Here is a 14,342-nt window from a genome sequence, read left to right as displayed (position 1 = left end):
TTAATGGAGAAGTCGATGAGGATTCATTTTAATCACTGCGGCTGTGGCAGAATGAGCACAACACTGAGAGACTGTCAATGGCCCGGTAATTACCGCTGTTTATACAGGTTTCTGCTTTAGCAATTTAGATATCCACAAATCTCTCTGTTTCTTGCACCACAGTTATATTGGAAGCCGCGTGTGGCACCAAATGAACTGCGGTAGGATGTGGGCCGTGACTACCGTGACTGTGGAACTCTCGGTGAGGGTGGCTCTTTGAAAAGGAAGTGAGCTCCATTTTCTCCTCTTTCGAGCAGTTATATAACCAGCAAGCTGTTATTTGACATACTCTGTGTGAAGGAGCATTTTATTAGCTTATCTGAATCCTAGCCCATGAATCCAATGTGCATGTACTGTACCCATATTTACAGACAGAGCGCTGTCTGTGGAGGTCAACTCTACTGTAATTGTAGATACAACTGTCTGGTTTGAATGATCTCATTCATAATGTCATTGCTCTGGAAGATATTTTGATTATATACAAATTTGAGAACTAAAATTACATATCTGATGTAGACTTTATTTCCTCTTAAACTTTTCTAACATTTGTTTTCCATTGCTGTATCTTTGGTCACTTTGGTTACCATGTGTTGTTTTAAATATGCTTTACACAAGTATAAGTGACTTTCACTTTCTACACTGAAAAAAGAAATCTGCTATAATAATATCAGACCACTTCCTTTTTACTTTTATATTCCTACTATAAAAACTAGACAATCGTGACTATAGATATAGCCGTGGAAACATATTTTGACTAGGAGGTGCGGCTTTATTCATTCAACCAGACAAAAAAAAAAAAAGAATCCGATCGCACTGGTTGGGGCTCGAACTCCCAAGTACGCTAAACCAAACGATGTTAGCATCTGTCGCTAGTACGTCTCTTTATTTTGATTTACACACTCCACAGCATTCGACTGGCTGGCTACCGTTACACTAGTACATATCCCTTTCGCAGAGACGTCTGCAATGCCACAATGCCACGGCGGGACCATATAAGGAAACCGTACATAGTCATGAGATTGATCGGCAGCACCCCCACTTCCCGCCCTTGTGTGTAGGATTGTTTGGCCTCGGCCGAGGTGGTCTACTGATTTCCATTCTAGTATTCATTATTGATTCGTCCGCTAATTTAAATATTCTGGGGTCTAAAATGTCAGAAAATGATCAAACACACCCGTCAGAAGATTCCTCGGTGGTGATCCAGATGCCTTGTTTTGTCCAAAATCTGGAAAAAAAAACCCATCAATTAACAGTGAAACAAACCAACTGGCACACATCATATCAGCTGTTTTAGGTGTAATGTAGACTGTGACTGGATCACATTTTGTACTGTGACAGTAAAGTTAGCGGCTCTGATAAAACGTTTTGCTTAAGACTCTGTAACTTCAGCAAGAGGAATGCTACACTTTTATTCATAATGTGGCCGGTGTTTAATATCATCACCTCACACCCTCCACCATCACAGTGCTCTGTGACACTGCCCCTTTACCCCGACTGGCATGTTTGTGTTGGACGGTGTCTAAGGATAGATGGGGTCAAGGCTGTGTAACCTTCGAGACACAAATATTCATGATCAATAAGTGCTTAATTCCAAGCATCTAAATTATTCTTATGTCTGAGGCTGAGTCTCTCTCCCCCTTATTTGCCAATGCAGGAGAGAGAAAAAAAAAACAGTTTGAAAATTTATGCGGACAAGGTAAAAGGACATCTTAAAAGACTACACAGTATCACTGCCTTCAAATGTCATGTAATCATAGGTTAGAGGACAGCGCTGGGCACAGAGAGCTAAGTGATGTTCCAGATAATGAATTGCCTCTGAAATATAATATATCGTGAGTATGATTCTTTGTTCCAAGCTCTGTACACCAACTCTGTACAATTAAAGTTATTTATCTCTCTCGTTTTTTAAGTTCATCAATTATATTGTGATACACTTAATGTCCATAAGAGGATGATGTATGATTGGTCTAATTATTTCTTATTCACCATGCTTTCTAAAGCATATCAATTTTGTTAATACCATGTAATTAAAACACGTCAGCGCGCTACAAGTTGCTGGCTGTATTAATGACTATGAAAATTATTTTAATTAAATAGCCAATTATAGAAAAATCCTAACCATGAGAATTGACATTTAAATGAATTCAATTTAAATTGCTTTTCAACATTGTTTTATCAAAGCTTTATGGGGTGAATAAATTATTACATCAAACAATATACTGTGTCATTGATCATACACAAGTCTCGTCCCATATCTGTGCATTTTCAAACACTTTCCTGATGCCATACATCACACAGGGTGATTACATTTTGACATAGTCATTTGTTTACCGCAATCGTGTACTGTACTTCTGTGTACTTTCGAGGGGAAACTCTTTTAACTGTTTGTGCGACTTAGTTCGGTCACGCTCGGAAAACTTCATTCACGGTGCTAATTTCTAAAACTATTGCAAAGGACAAACCGCAGCTACTTAGTTCCACTTTGCCTGCAGGAGAATAAATGGCACATTTCTGTCACAAGTACAATTTTCCTAGTAAGCGGTTTCCTTTTTAAGATACGTTCCCACACATTACTTTTACATAAGGTAATGATTTTGCTTTTCTTTCTTTTTTTTCCAGTTTTGTTGTGCAACTCACTATACCAGTACACAGACTTACATATTTTTTTTTATGTCACACTGTGCTTTCATAACTGGGGTCAAAACATATGCAGCCCACCCAGTCTGTTGAAAGGCCTTTGTATATCTAAAACATCATGCTTATCCTGTGGTGCCTTTTAATACCTATTAGACTACTAATGCTCATATATCCCCCCCCCCCAACACACCCTCCAACATGCTGTTAATGAAAGTCATCTTTCAGACATTACAAGCACAATGATTTGCAGTTAACCCAAGCAAACAGGAGAAATAGTCGGCAAACTGTTGTGACATTCATTGTATATAATGAAATCTTAATATGGTGCATATTTAAGTGAAAGGTTAGCAACATAAAGGGCAAATGGATTGCCTGGCAATGAATTTTAAGCAGCTATTGATTTTTACACTACAAGATACCCTCTTTCCCTGAATGATAATTTTGAAAACGGCACACTGCTTATCTTAAAGCTGATCTGACACAACAGGACAACAGGGATACAGAGAATGTTAAAGCACAAAACTGTTCTCTATGACATACAGTTTCATAAATGTGTCTCCAGACCCACTGGTTGATTGGATATTTAAGGACATGGGTGCATACAAGTCGGGGTACGGAAAGTAAAAACCTCTACAGTTGTGCTGACTCAAACTTATTCTAAAACATTACTTTGATTTTTGTAAAACTACACACTGGAAACTGCCTGCAAATCAGAGTTACTGTTTTCTGTCATACCATCATCACACACAAACGCTGACACATGCGTATCTGATGTACCTAAGCCCTCGTTTTAACAGGGTGCATTGTATTAATTACTCTGACTTAATATCATTCCACTGCATGTTAACAAACTGTAGTGTCACATGCACCGACTGATTGATTTGTTCAAGAAATACACTGAACTCTGTGATGGTGGTTGAAATACATGTGTAAAGCTGATCTTACTGTACATGAACGTGACCCCTTGGTGCAGTGATGTGCCCCCCACCCCACCCTCCTCTGCCGTTATCCTTCTTTCCTGTACTGTCTGAAATTGAGATTGATGCAAAGTTTGAGAGTTCAAATTCCAGCTGCTAAGCTTTGTTCAGTCCTCAGCGTCGTAAACCCCCCCCCCCCCCCCCCCCCCCCCCCAAAAAAAATCCCAGTACAACTCTTGTACAGTATAAGCCGGCGTTGTGTCCGGAGGCTGTGCGGTGTGTTTACCATGTCTTAAGTTGACACTGCATCAACGGTCACAGCAATTTTATGGTCGGTGTGTAAATGTTGATTTTTTTAATTTAGTTTTTTTTCTCACACCGTCTGAAATCCTTAAATGTGTAATTGTCTCTGGCAATAGGAAAGTTTAGTTGTTGGGTATTTTTCTCTCCCCAGGTAGCGCCTCTTTATCTACAGCAAATTTGAATTCCTTGATATTTTTTTTTTTAACAATGTTGCCTGAGGACACTTTATTTGACAGTCCACCTCCCAACCTGAAATTTTGACATGATAAAAAAAAGTCATCTTGGGCACTAAACCTGAAGTGGACAGGAAGAAGAAGACCATTACTGACATGAATCACTGCGCACTACTTTTACACTGAAATAACTATTTCTGCTAGATTACGGTAAAACGTCAGTACATGTGCATCATATGCTGCAATCTGACCATTGTTTTACTTTGCATAGAGTTTGCAAACTTCCATCTCTTACAAAACCCAAAAATACCCCAAAACAAAACATGACCTCGTGTTGTACTGAGGCAAGGCCACTACTGACATGAAACACTGCACATTACTTTTACACTGAACTAACTACTTTTGCTAGAAATGTTTAGAGTGAAACTTCAATACATGTGCATCATATGCTGCAGTCTAAACAGCGTTTTGCTTTGCATAGAGTTTGAAAACCTCGATCTCTTACAAAACCAACACTACACTAAAGTAACTACTTCTGGAAATTTGTGACTACAGTCATATCTTAATTGCTACTTTTAATAACTACTCTTTATGCATTACACGCTGCGATGCAATTCTGTGTTTTAGTTTGCATGAAGAATTCCATCTCTCCCATGTCCTGTATTGCTGCTAAAGCCACTTTGACTGTGTAAACAGATACGAGAACCACCGAGGACTAATTGAAGGAGACATACATTCCATTCTCGCAGATAGTGTGCACCTTGGAACAGTGACTCACTGCGGCGTGCTCAGTCCGCTTAAAGTTATATATATATAAAAAACAACAAACACATTTCAATATGAATGTGCCTGAGTGAAAAACAAAGGACAAGGGGCCAACCATGTATCTGAACACGGTGCAGTGGATTTGCATACCGGTTGGTCAGCAGGTGTAACTGTTGGCACCGGGATGGGAATAACCACCAACTGACATTTCACCTATGTTTTTCGTCCATAGGAAGAAGAACAATATGCAATCATTTTAAAGGAGACTATGGCCCGGTGCGAGGGATGCGCCGTGCAGCAGCATCCTCTCTGCTGCTGGAGGGCCCCCACTGTCCCCTGGCTCCTCCCTCTCTGTACCGTGTGACAACAACAACTCATCCACAGAGCGGAGCTGCACTTTTCGGCTCATTTTCCTGCTGTCATTCCTCCTCCTATCTTTGATCATTGTCCCGCGCGCTCGGCCCCCCACTCCCGCACTCTGCACGCCCCCTTCTTCTCCTCTGTCCCCCCTTCGGCAGCCTCTCTTTCTACTTCGCAACTTGTCCGGGGAGCTAAACTCGCGTGGATTCTTTCATTTCGGCGGCGTCTCGGCAGGCTGGGTTTTTCACACTCTGAACTTCGGCGACTCTCTCCCCGCGCCCGCAGGTGACCATGGCCGTGCCGGCTGCTCTGATCCCACCGACCGCCCTGGTGCCGCCGCCGCCGCCTCCGATCTCGACCGCCTGCGCCACCGCGTCCCCGCCGTCGACAACTTCGTCGCCGTCTCCATCGCTCGCGCTGCCGCCGCCCGGACCCGGACAGAACCTGTTCCGGTCGGAGCTGCTCGCCACCGGCAGCCCGGGCATCCCCAACCCGACCGCGGGGCTGCCGCCCGGCAAGCCCGTGTACTCGACCCCGTCGCCCGTCGAGAACATCCCGCAGAACAACGAGTGCAAGATGGTCGAGTTGCGCGGTGCCAAGGTGGCCTCGTTCACCGTGGACGGCTGCGAGCTCATCTGCCTGCCGCAGGCGTTCGACCTGTTCCTGAAGCACCTGGTCGGCGGACTGCACACGGTCTACACCAAGCTGAAGCGGCTGGAGATCACGCCGGTGGTGTGCAATGTGGAGCAGGTCCGCATCCTCCGCGGGCTCGGCGCCATCCAGCCGGGCGTGAACCGCTGTAAACTCATCTCCAGGAAGGACTTCGAGACCCTGTACAACGACTGCACCAACGCGAGGTTAGTGGCGCGCCGTGTGCGGCGCTTATCTGGTCGTTCGCGGCGGGGAGGCGATTTAAATGTCTCCGTGCGGACGGCCCGTGCGTAAAGGCGCAGCGGCAAGAAAGGGGGAGACATTTTTCCCCCTTCGTAAAGAAAACCAAGTGGTTCAAGCAGCACGATTAACTTATCAGCTGAATTTCATGTATCGATTGTTACAGTGGGGATGATGATGTGTGTGTGTGTGTGTGTGTGTGTGTCAGACCTGCATCCACACATTCGAGTATTGGCGAATGTGCTGGCGGTGGGTTCTCTGTCGTTGGAGGAGGAAGAGGCGCGCAGCAGCAGTGGGAAAGTTTAGTGAAAGTTTTTTGTGTTGTTGTTTTGTTTCTTAAAAACACGTGCAGGGGCAAAGCTGTGCCATGATGGATGGCCTGTCTGCCTCCGAGCAGATGGATCGATAATGTAGGCTGCACCTCTGCTGAGTTCCACAACGCTGTAGACTTCAGGTGTGGAGCTGCCACTGCCAAAGACAATTTCAGAAACAGGAGCCCTTGTCATTTTTTTTAATTTTTTTATGAGCCACACGTTCACTCTGTAAATCCTCTTTAATGTCAGGCACACTGAAATTTTTTAATATTTTAAATGTTTTTAAATGAAATAAAAGTAGCTTATACTTGACTAAACATCATTGCCACATGGGGTAACAAGAATCCACTTCTGATTGGTTCACATTTTAGAAAGTAAACATGACAAATCCAGATGATCAGAATTAGACGACAGGTCATATATTTTTGTATTAATTTCTGTAATATATGTACTGATAGTTACTACATTTCTTAAAGAAGTTAGAACACACTCACGGTTCCTGTTAAAAAAAAAAAAAGTGTGTGAAGCAAGAGATTGAAGACGTGCCTCAATAAAAAATACTTGATTTCTATAAAACAATTCAATTAATATACAGTGAGATTTAAAAAAAACACGTCAAATTAATGCGTTATCCCAGATTTGCAAACCAAATAATTTGCACCTTATATGTTTTAATATGGAGTGATTTAAGTGGGGATCAATATTTGATTAAAAGCATTTTCTTTTCTTTTTTTACTGTTCTGCTTCTCCTTAGCTGTGATGTATCGCCTGGTCTCACAGGATGGTTCAGCCTGGTCAAATTTACCATCTCAACTGTCACCATGATTGATTCCTTATTGATCTCCTTACTCAGAAATGAGCTGGAAATGCAAATTTCATGGGAAAAAAGGCTCCACATCACTTTGGAATAAAATGAAACACCGTGAGACTCTTTTGAGTCTCCGTTTTTTTAAGCATATATTTTTTAGGAAAACGTTGGTGTGAGATTAAACTTAATTCTGATTTGTGGATGCACTGATCCACGCACACACACACACACACACACACACACCAACACACACCAACACACACACACACACACACACACTCCGAAATTGCTGTGCAAACATGATGATTTAATGAACCATTTTGTGTCATTAGGATCCATATGCATGATGAGGTTGAATACCCTCGGATCAGCCTGGTCAGGAAAATGCAAAACCAAGTAACTCGGAACATTTTGAGGGAAACTTTGAGAGAAACATTTTACAATCATAATATTCTTTTCATATATTTAAAAATTCGCAGGAGCTTGTAGTTGTTGCAGCTCCCCTCCTCTATACTCTTCATGCTTTATGTTCCATATTTCATCTCCAGTGGCAATCGTCTGGACAGCTCACCTGTGCACCTTGTAGCTTAAGCATCATTTACTTAAAGCATCGAGGTAGTAGACCCCCCCCCTCTCCTTTCCCATAGATAGAAACATATTGTGGGGGCCATGCTCCTGGCAGAAGTCTGCCGTGGGGCTTCAGGTGACAAAGTATGTGGTTGAACTCCCCAGGTTGTCAATGGGGGGATGGCCAGCGATGAGGGTTAAAGGATAATGCAGTGCCTCGCGTCGCTTTAATGACGCTAAAGTGCTGGGCTATTACGGGCACATGGACAGCACTGTAATTGTCTCTGAAAGCAGCCAGGTTCTCCTGGTGCTGGGCTGAAATCAATCACTCAGACCTGGCCTGCTCGCCTGCCTGCCCCATTTGGAGAATTACATCATGGAACAGTGAGGCATCCGCTGGATAAAAGGCTTCTGTTACTTAGAATAAGTTGATTTTATTCGCCGGGACGTGTGCCTCACTCGGGGTCTCTCATTGAATTGCTGCCGACAGAATGATCAGTCCGAGTGGACGCGGACACCGGGGTTACCCACCCCCCCACCCCCGTATGGGTGAAAACAAGTTGCCTCTCCCAAAGTCAATGTTCCGTTTTGTGCCGGCTCACTGTAAGATAACAAGTGTCTGAGTTCACCGGTCGGCCCGCTTGGGTTACACAACAACAGCCTGCTGCCTGAGATACTTTAGCTTTTCATCTCGCTCTATTACCACAGTGTCAGTACTCTTTTTACACCGCGGCAGAGCGGTAACAATGAGGTGGATAATGCTCCTGTACAATGGCTCTTACTATTTTCACATGCTGTGTTTCCCCCTCCCACCATCTATTGTGCTAAAACAACACAACGCTCATTTTGCACACAGTGTGAATGTGAATAGCATCACAGGGCACTGCTGCATCTCGCCGTTTTTTTTACTTTTGATATGGACACAAACAACGTCCGACTGACTGGTTCCCAACTATTCCTCATTTTGACTGTAGCGTAACACTTTTTTGAACACTTTTGCACTAACTGTGTTCTTCCAGAACTGTAGTGTTGGATATTTTGTTGCATTTTATTTTAGTAAAGCATTAAGAAATAAGAATCCCTGTTACATATGTTTTACATTTGGTACTTTGCTTACTAAGTAACATATATTTGAGTAAATATCGATTATTTCTGTATTCAAAATAACGACGAATTCAAATGACTTGACCCCTTCATTTCCATAAGGACTCTGGTGTCAGATTAGCAAGTCTTGGTCTTGCTCCCATCCTGATCCAGGCTCAGTAATCTCCCCTACATTATGACTCTGGCCCCTCCAGGAGCCCTCTGTTCCTGCTACTTGTTTTCCTTTTCATTTTCCCTGCGGTGGGATGGAGAAGGTTCTTATTGCTGTGTGACACTTGAACTCTCTGAAAGGTTATTATAACACGGGGTGGGGGGAGGCGGCGCAGAGATATCGCATATCTCTCATTGGTCTGCTTTGTGGAGGCAGGCTATCCGATGCTGGGGCGCAGAAATGCAGCAGTTAATTGACAATCATTGTCTACCCCTGAAGGTTAACCACACGCCCCAGACAATGTCCCACCACTGGGAATGGGACGGCTTTTCACTTACATGCCCTTCTTAAATAGATTTTCCCCGGCTCGGTTCAGTCAAACAGATCCGACTCTGAAAGCGTTACAAGTGACGGGTCACAGTGAAAAGGGCCTTTTTTTCTTTTAATAAATACATCTAATTGATAGCGATGTGACAGCGCGTGCTATGAGAGCTATCACCTCTCTTGTTCTTACTTCAAGAGTGTTTATGCCTAAACACACATATTTGCAAATGACGGTAATTGTTTTGCTTAGCGCTCAGTGTGAGCTGCCACCGAGGGTGCCAGCTTGTCTCTCCCTCCTCTCCTCCGCCGAGCTCTCTTATAATATATTTGTTTTCTACAAGGCACGGATGTGTTTACAGGTACTCAGGGGAGATTTCTGGATTCCATTCAAATCATTCCCAGTCAGAGTGGGTGCTAAGATACCCCGTCACCCGGCAACCACATCCAAGAGGGAGCTCGGGCGATAATAACTTCAAAAACAGAGTGACAGATGCCTGATTAGAGAGAGAGGGAGAGAGGGAGCGAGAAAGAAAGAGAGGGAGAGATAATGGTATACAAAGCTGTTAAAACCCAAATCTATTCAAGTACTTTCTTGAAAGTCAAATTTGCCTTCATATTGTGTATTATTGCGTTATTGAAGGAAGAAAAAACATTTAAAGTTCTCTCCCTTTTCTCTTCTTCGTAGTCTTCTTTTTTCTTTTTTTTTCCTTTTTAATCCTTCTGTGGGGCTCTGCTAAATTTGATTAGGTACAGTACATGTGCTCAAGTCAACTGTGCAGTTGGCAGATGGCGGCAAAGTGTTTTGTTTTTTTTGCAAACAAATAGTCTCCTTGAAAATCGCAATAGCTTTATTGACTTGAGATTCACTCAGCCGGAACAAGCGCAAATCAAAAACAGCTTTTAATAATAATAAAAAAAAGAGGAGAAAAATCCACACTCTAGCTCAATTGACAAAAAGTCACATTCATTTTCCTTAAGACTTTTAGGATCTGGCTGAGCCAAGACTGGCGAAAGTACAGATTTCACTTGTTAAAGAGGGCTTTGTTTGACACCGTCTAATGTCATTTGTGGATTTAGAGGCTATTTGCATGGCAAAGAGGTACTGTGCTGTTAATTTGCCTGTCGGATGCATTAGTTGTCCGAGCTCCTATCTAATTTGCATGCCACCACCGGATCCACAACAGCAACTCGACCACCAATTAATTCCTTCTCGTAAAAAAAATGGAATGGCTCAAAAATCGTCAGCGGGTCTTTTCTCCACGCTGATCCGTATACGTTGAAATGACCCATTTCCTCACCGACCCATCGTGGATAATTAGCTTTGAATTTTTTTTTTTTATGGACAACAGACTTAAGCTGTTTAAAATATGTCTGTCGATATGACTCATCTAGCCTATTAAAGTACATTTGTTAACAGGGATTTTTTGTTACCTTGTGATTTTCCACTTGAGACCGATTCCCTGGCAGAGCAGCAATAGATTTTGGGTCACTTTGATTTCTGCTCTCCCCTCTCTCTCTCTCTCTCCCACCAGCTCGTCTCCACTCAAGGGCTCCTTCGCATTACAGCACATTTAGGTGGCGCAGCAGAAGTCACCGACTTGCTCGTACCAGGACGCTAAATGCTACTGACAGAAGTTAGAGGGAGCAGATGAGATTTCCTGATTGTAGCAGGAATGCAGGCCCTCACCTCGGCTCTGTCTAATATGGTCACATAGAGAAATTGATTTTCTTCAGAAATTAATTAATTTTTCATATAGCCCAAAGCTGGAGTTTAAAAAAGAGTGCACACTTGCCGGTTTCCTATTTCCCCCCCCCCCCCCCCCCCCTCTTTTTTTTTCTTTTAAAAGAATTATTGCCTAATCATATTAATACTTTTGCCCCAAGGATGAAAAGATAATTGTACAAATGCATTTGGAAATATGTATCACTGAGTATTTATGATTAAATTATGCAAATAACTCCGCTCCCATCCTTCGTGGGCCCAGATTGTCTAATTAGGATTGATATGGCGAAGAGATGTTGGGGAATCTGAATACAAGCATGTCCAAAGAGCAGAAAATTGAAAATGACAAGGCTGGAATCCTTAAAAAGTGTGTAGGGTTTTTTTTTCTCCATCTCCCCCTCCCCCTCCTCCCTCTCTGTCTAATTCAGCGTGGCTGTATCAGGAGTTAATTTTCCCTGCCTTCATTTCTCGTCTGAGCTGACAGGAAAAGGAATCCATCAGGGGGAAGCAATCTCAGATGGGATTCCACAAATTTCCTCCACTTGTGTTTTTGTCTCCCACTTCGTTTTTTTCCGCGGGGGCTATCGGGGATGAATCTTCTCCTGAGCAAACATGCAGATGTTATTTCTCCAGTGTCGATGTTTTCGGAGCTCTCCTCTCAACACAAAGGGACTCCTCCTTAATAATTGAAGTATATTCAGAAAGGAATGTCATCCAACAAAAAGCCCTTTGTACTTTCTGGAATTTCAGCGAAGCAGGACACCTCGCATAGTACACAGTGCAACCGTTTTTTTCTTTTTTAATGTACTGAACTTCAGGAAACACTCGTTGCAGCTGCACCTGCTTTTATATGAGGTGCATTCACGGATCAAAAGACCTTGTTTCAAGTTTAACATGGCAACGTTCAGGAATGTAGCTGGCAGGCGATTGTAGTGCGGTAAAAATTTTTAAAAAAACTTGAAACGCCAAAACAATCAAGGACAGCTCATGAAATTGACTTCATTTGATTGCAATGTATCCAAGAAATGTAGCCCATCAAATCACAGTCGGACACAGACCGAACGCTAGTTTGAGCCAATAGTTGCATGCGATTTAACAACAGCCCTGTTGCTCGCCGGGCTCCGCGGCACATCACAGGAAAAGAAAAGCGGGGAGGAAATGACATCGTTTTCCACTCTCTCTTCTTCTGCTGCGTGCTCCAGATGAATGGCACAGCACAGGAACGGCTCCAGTGCCTCCAACAGTATCTATTAAAGGGGGCTGATTGTTATCTAATCTTTACCTGACGCTAGCTGGAAAAGCCCTGAAGCTAATGACACTTGAGACTAGCAGCATATTCTGGTGGTGGTACAAAGCAGCTGTTCAGTCAATAGCTTCTGATGAAGGAAACTAAGGGAAGAAAAACGTCCCCACAGCTATTTAAGTGAAGTCTGAATTCACTAAGACGCCAGAAACACCTTTTTTTTCTTTTCTTCTTTTTTGTGTGTTGTTTTTTTTTTGCAGCCGGTGTTGTTGCATTGCATTAGAACTAACAATGTGCGTCAAGTGGGCCCCTGTCGAGCCACAAGGCTAGACACGGATACGCTCTCCTGTGTCTGCCTTTTGAGTTTCAGAGTTCAAGTCGGGCCTCAGACGGTTTGTGGGATTACACAATGAAAAATTCGAGTCAAACAAAATTAGCATTCGTGAATAATTACGATGGCGGATGCCGTTTTTTTAAAGTTTTTTTTTTCATTTATTGCATTTGTGACATTTATTTTACTCCTCATGAATCTTTGCAAGATCTCTGTGTTCTAATAGGAATACCATCCGCGAAATGGGAACTTGCGTATAGCCAGACACTTCTCTTATTATATTTATAGGTCATATCTAGTTCTGGCACCGGCATTTGACACTGATCAGCAGATTGTTCCAGATCTGTCTTTCAAATGATGGGAGGGCAAAAAAAAAAAAAATTCAATCTGCTCAATCAAAATCCGCTCATTAATCCTAAAGTGACTGTCAGATGAACGTTTCTTAAATTAGAAAAAATCAAGAACTAAATGATCATCTTTCCACAGTCAATATTTTATATATAGTGAGAGGTATTTCAATCATTAGCCTGCACGTGTGATCAAATGTTAAAGACAGCAAGATCTTCTGTGTTGCCTACGAATATATTATTTGTACAGTAGCTTGAGTTTTTTTTCTTCTATTCTATCCGAGTACCAGAGTAATTTCTCATGTCAGCAGTTCTAGGCAGCTCGTTCGGTGTTCTGTAAAACGATAAGCTCTGCAAATTCTGGCTTTCATCCACGGAGATAGCCGCCACACCCACGGCTGCTTCCTGACGGCAGCGCACACCTGTAGAGGTTATGAGCGGGGGTATCAATATCACCGGGTCAACACATTTTCATCTAACACTGACATCTCTCTTTGCCTTTCATGCCGTCTCTCTGCTCCTGTCTCTCTCTCTCTCGCTCTGAGCCTAGTGAGAATATCAGTGGGAGTCTTTATTGGCTGCAGCGCTTGGGTTTCTCTCCTCGTGGACTCAAATGTCACCGTCTCCCTGATGTTTCTTTAAAAAAAAACGCCTGTGCCACCACTTGCTGTGGCGCCCCGGCTATTATTACCCTCCTCTTAAAGAGTGACAGTCGGGTCCTCGGAGACGTGACACAAGCCTCTGCGGATGGAGCCGCTGTAGTGCTGTGTCAAGTCAATGCTTCCAGCCAAACGGATAACACGGAGCAGACCTCCGTGCACCTGCTAGGCCGTTAGGGGTCAGCAAGGAAAAGTCGGGAGTCGCTGCTGTTCGGTTTCATAGTTTGAAAACAAACGCCGGTTTCCCCTGCTTAAAGAAACTATACATCAAGTTGTCACGTAAAAAAAAAGAAAAAAAATCCTCAATGGAAAAATGATGTTTGTGCGATAGGAATCGCTCTCCGTCGGACTCTGGCCATGCGTGTGCTAACGCCTTGAGAGCAATGTGCTGTAACTTGTTACTTGTGTACGCCCCTAGTAATTCCACACTGGTGCAGAAAATACAGTGAGACGTGTTCTCTATGGAAATAAACATGGTTATGATAATAACGCAGCCCTTGGCTGAAATTGTCTGTCCACATACATTAATCCGGGGCAACTTTCGCATTAGGAGCGCGTGAGTGTGCTCGTGTGTGAGTTAGACGCTTGGTGTGAGAGTGTGTGTGTGTGTGTGTGTGTGTGTGTGTGTGTGTGTGTGTGTGTGTGTGTGTGTGTGTGTGTGTGTGTGTGTGTGTGTGTGTGTGTGT

At 43.2% G+C, this 14,342-nt stretch overlaps 1 protein-coding gene across 11 annotated transcripts in view; it reads left to right on the top strand.

Moving 5' to 3' along the window:
* Positions 1–14,342, top strand: part of dachd (dachshund d) — a 138,556-nt gene that overhangs the window by 5,948 nt on the left and 118,266 nt on the right. For all 11 annotated transcript variants that reach the window (XM_047337255.1, XM_047337253.1, XM_035650970.2 and 8 more), the window contains exon 2: positions 5,067–6,051. In XM_047337255.1, coding sequence (XP_047193211.1) covers positions 5,486–6,051 — 566 coding nt within the window. In that variant the 5' untranslated portion in view covers positions 5,067–5,485. The remainder of the gene's footprint in view (positions 1–5,066; positions 6,052–14,342) is intronic.

This window comes from Scophthalmus maximus, chromosome 14 (assembly GCF_022379125.1).
Source record: "Scophthalmus maximus strain ysfricsl-2021 chromosome 14, ASM2237912v1, whole genome shotgun sequence".
Taxonomy (NCBI): domain Eukaryota; kingdom Metazoa; phylum Chordata; class Actinopteri; order Pleuronectiformes; family Scophthalmidae; genus Scophthalmus; species Scophthalmus maximus.
The sequence above is the reverse complement of the archived record's forward strand: the minus strand, read 5'-3'. Positions and strand labels throughout refer to the sequence as shown.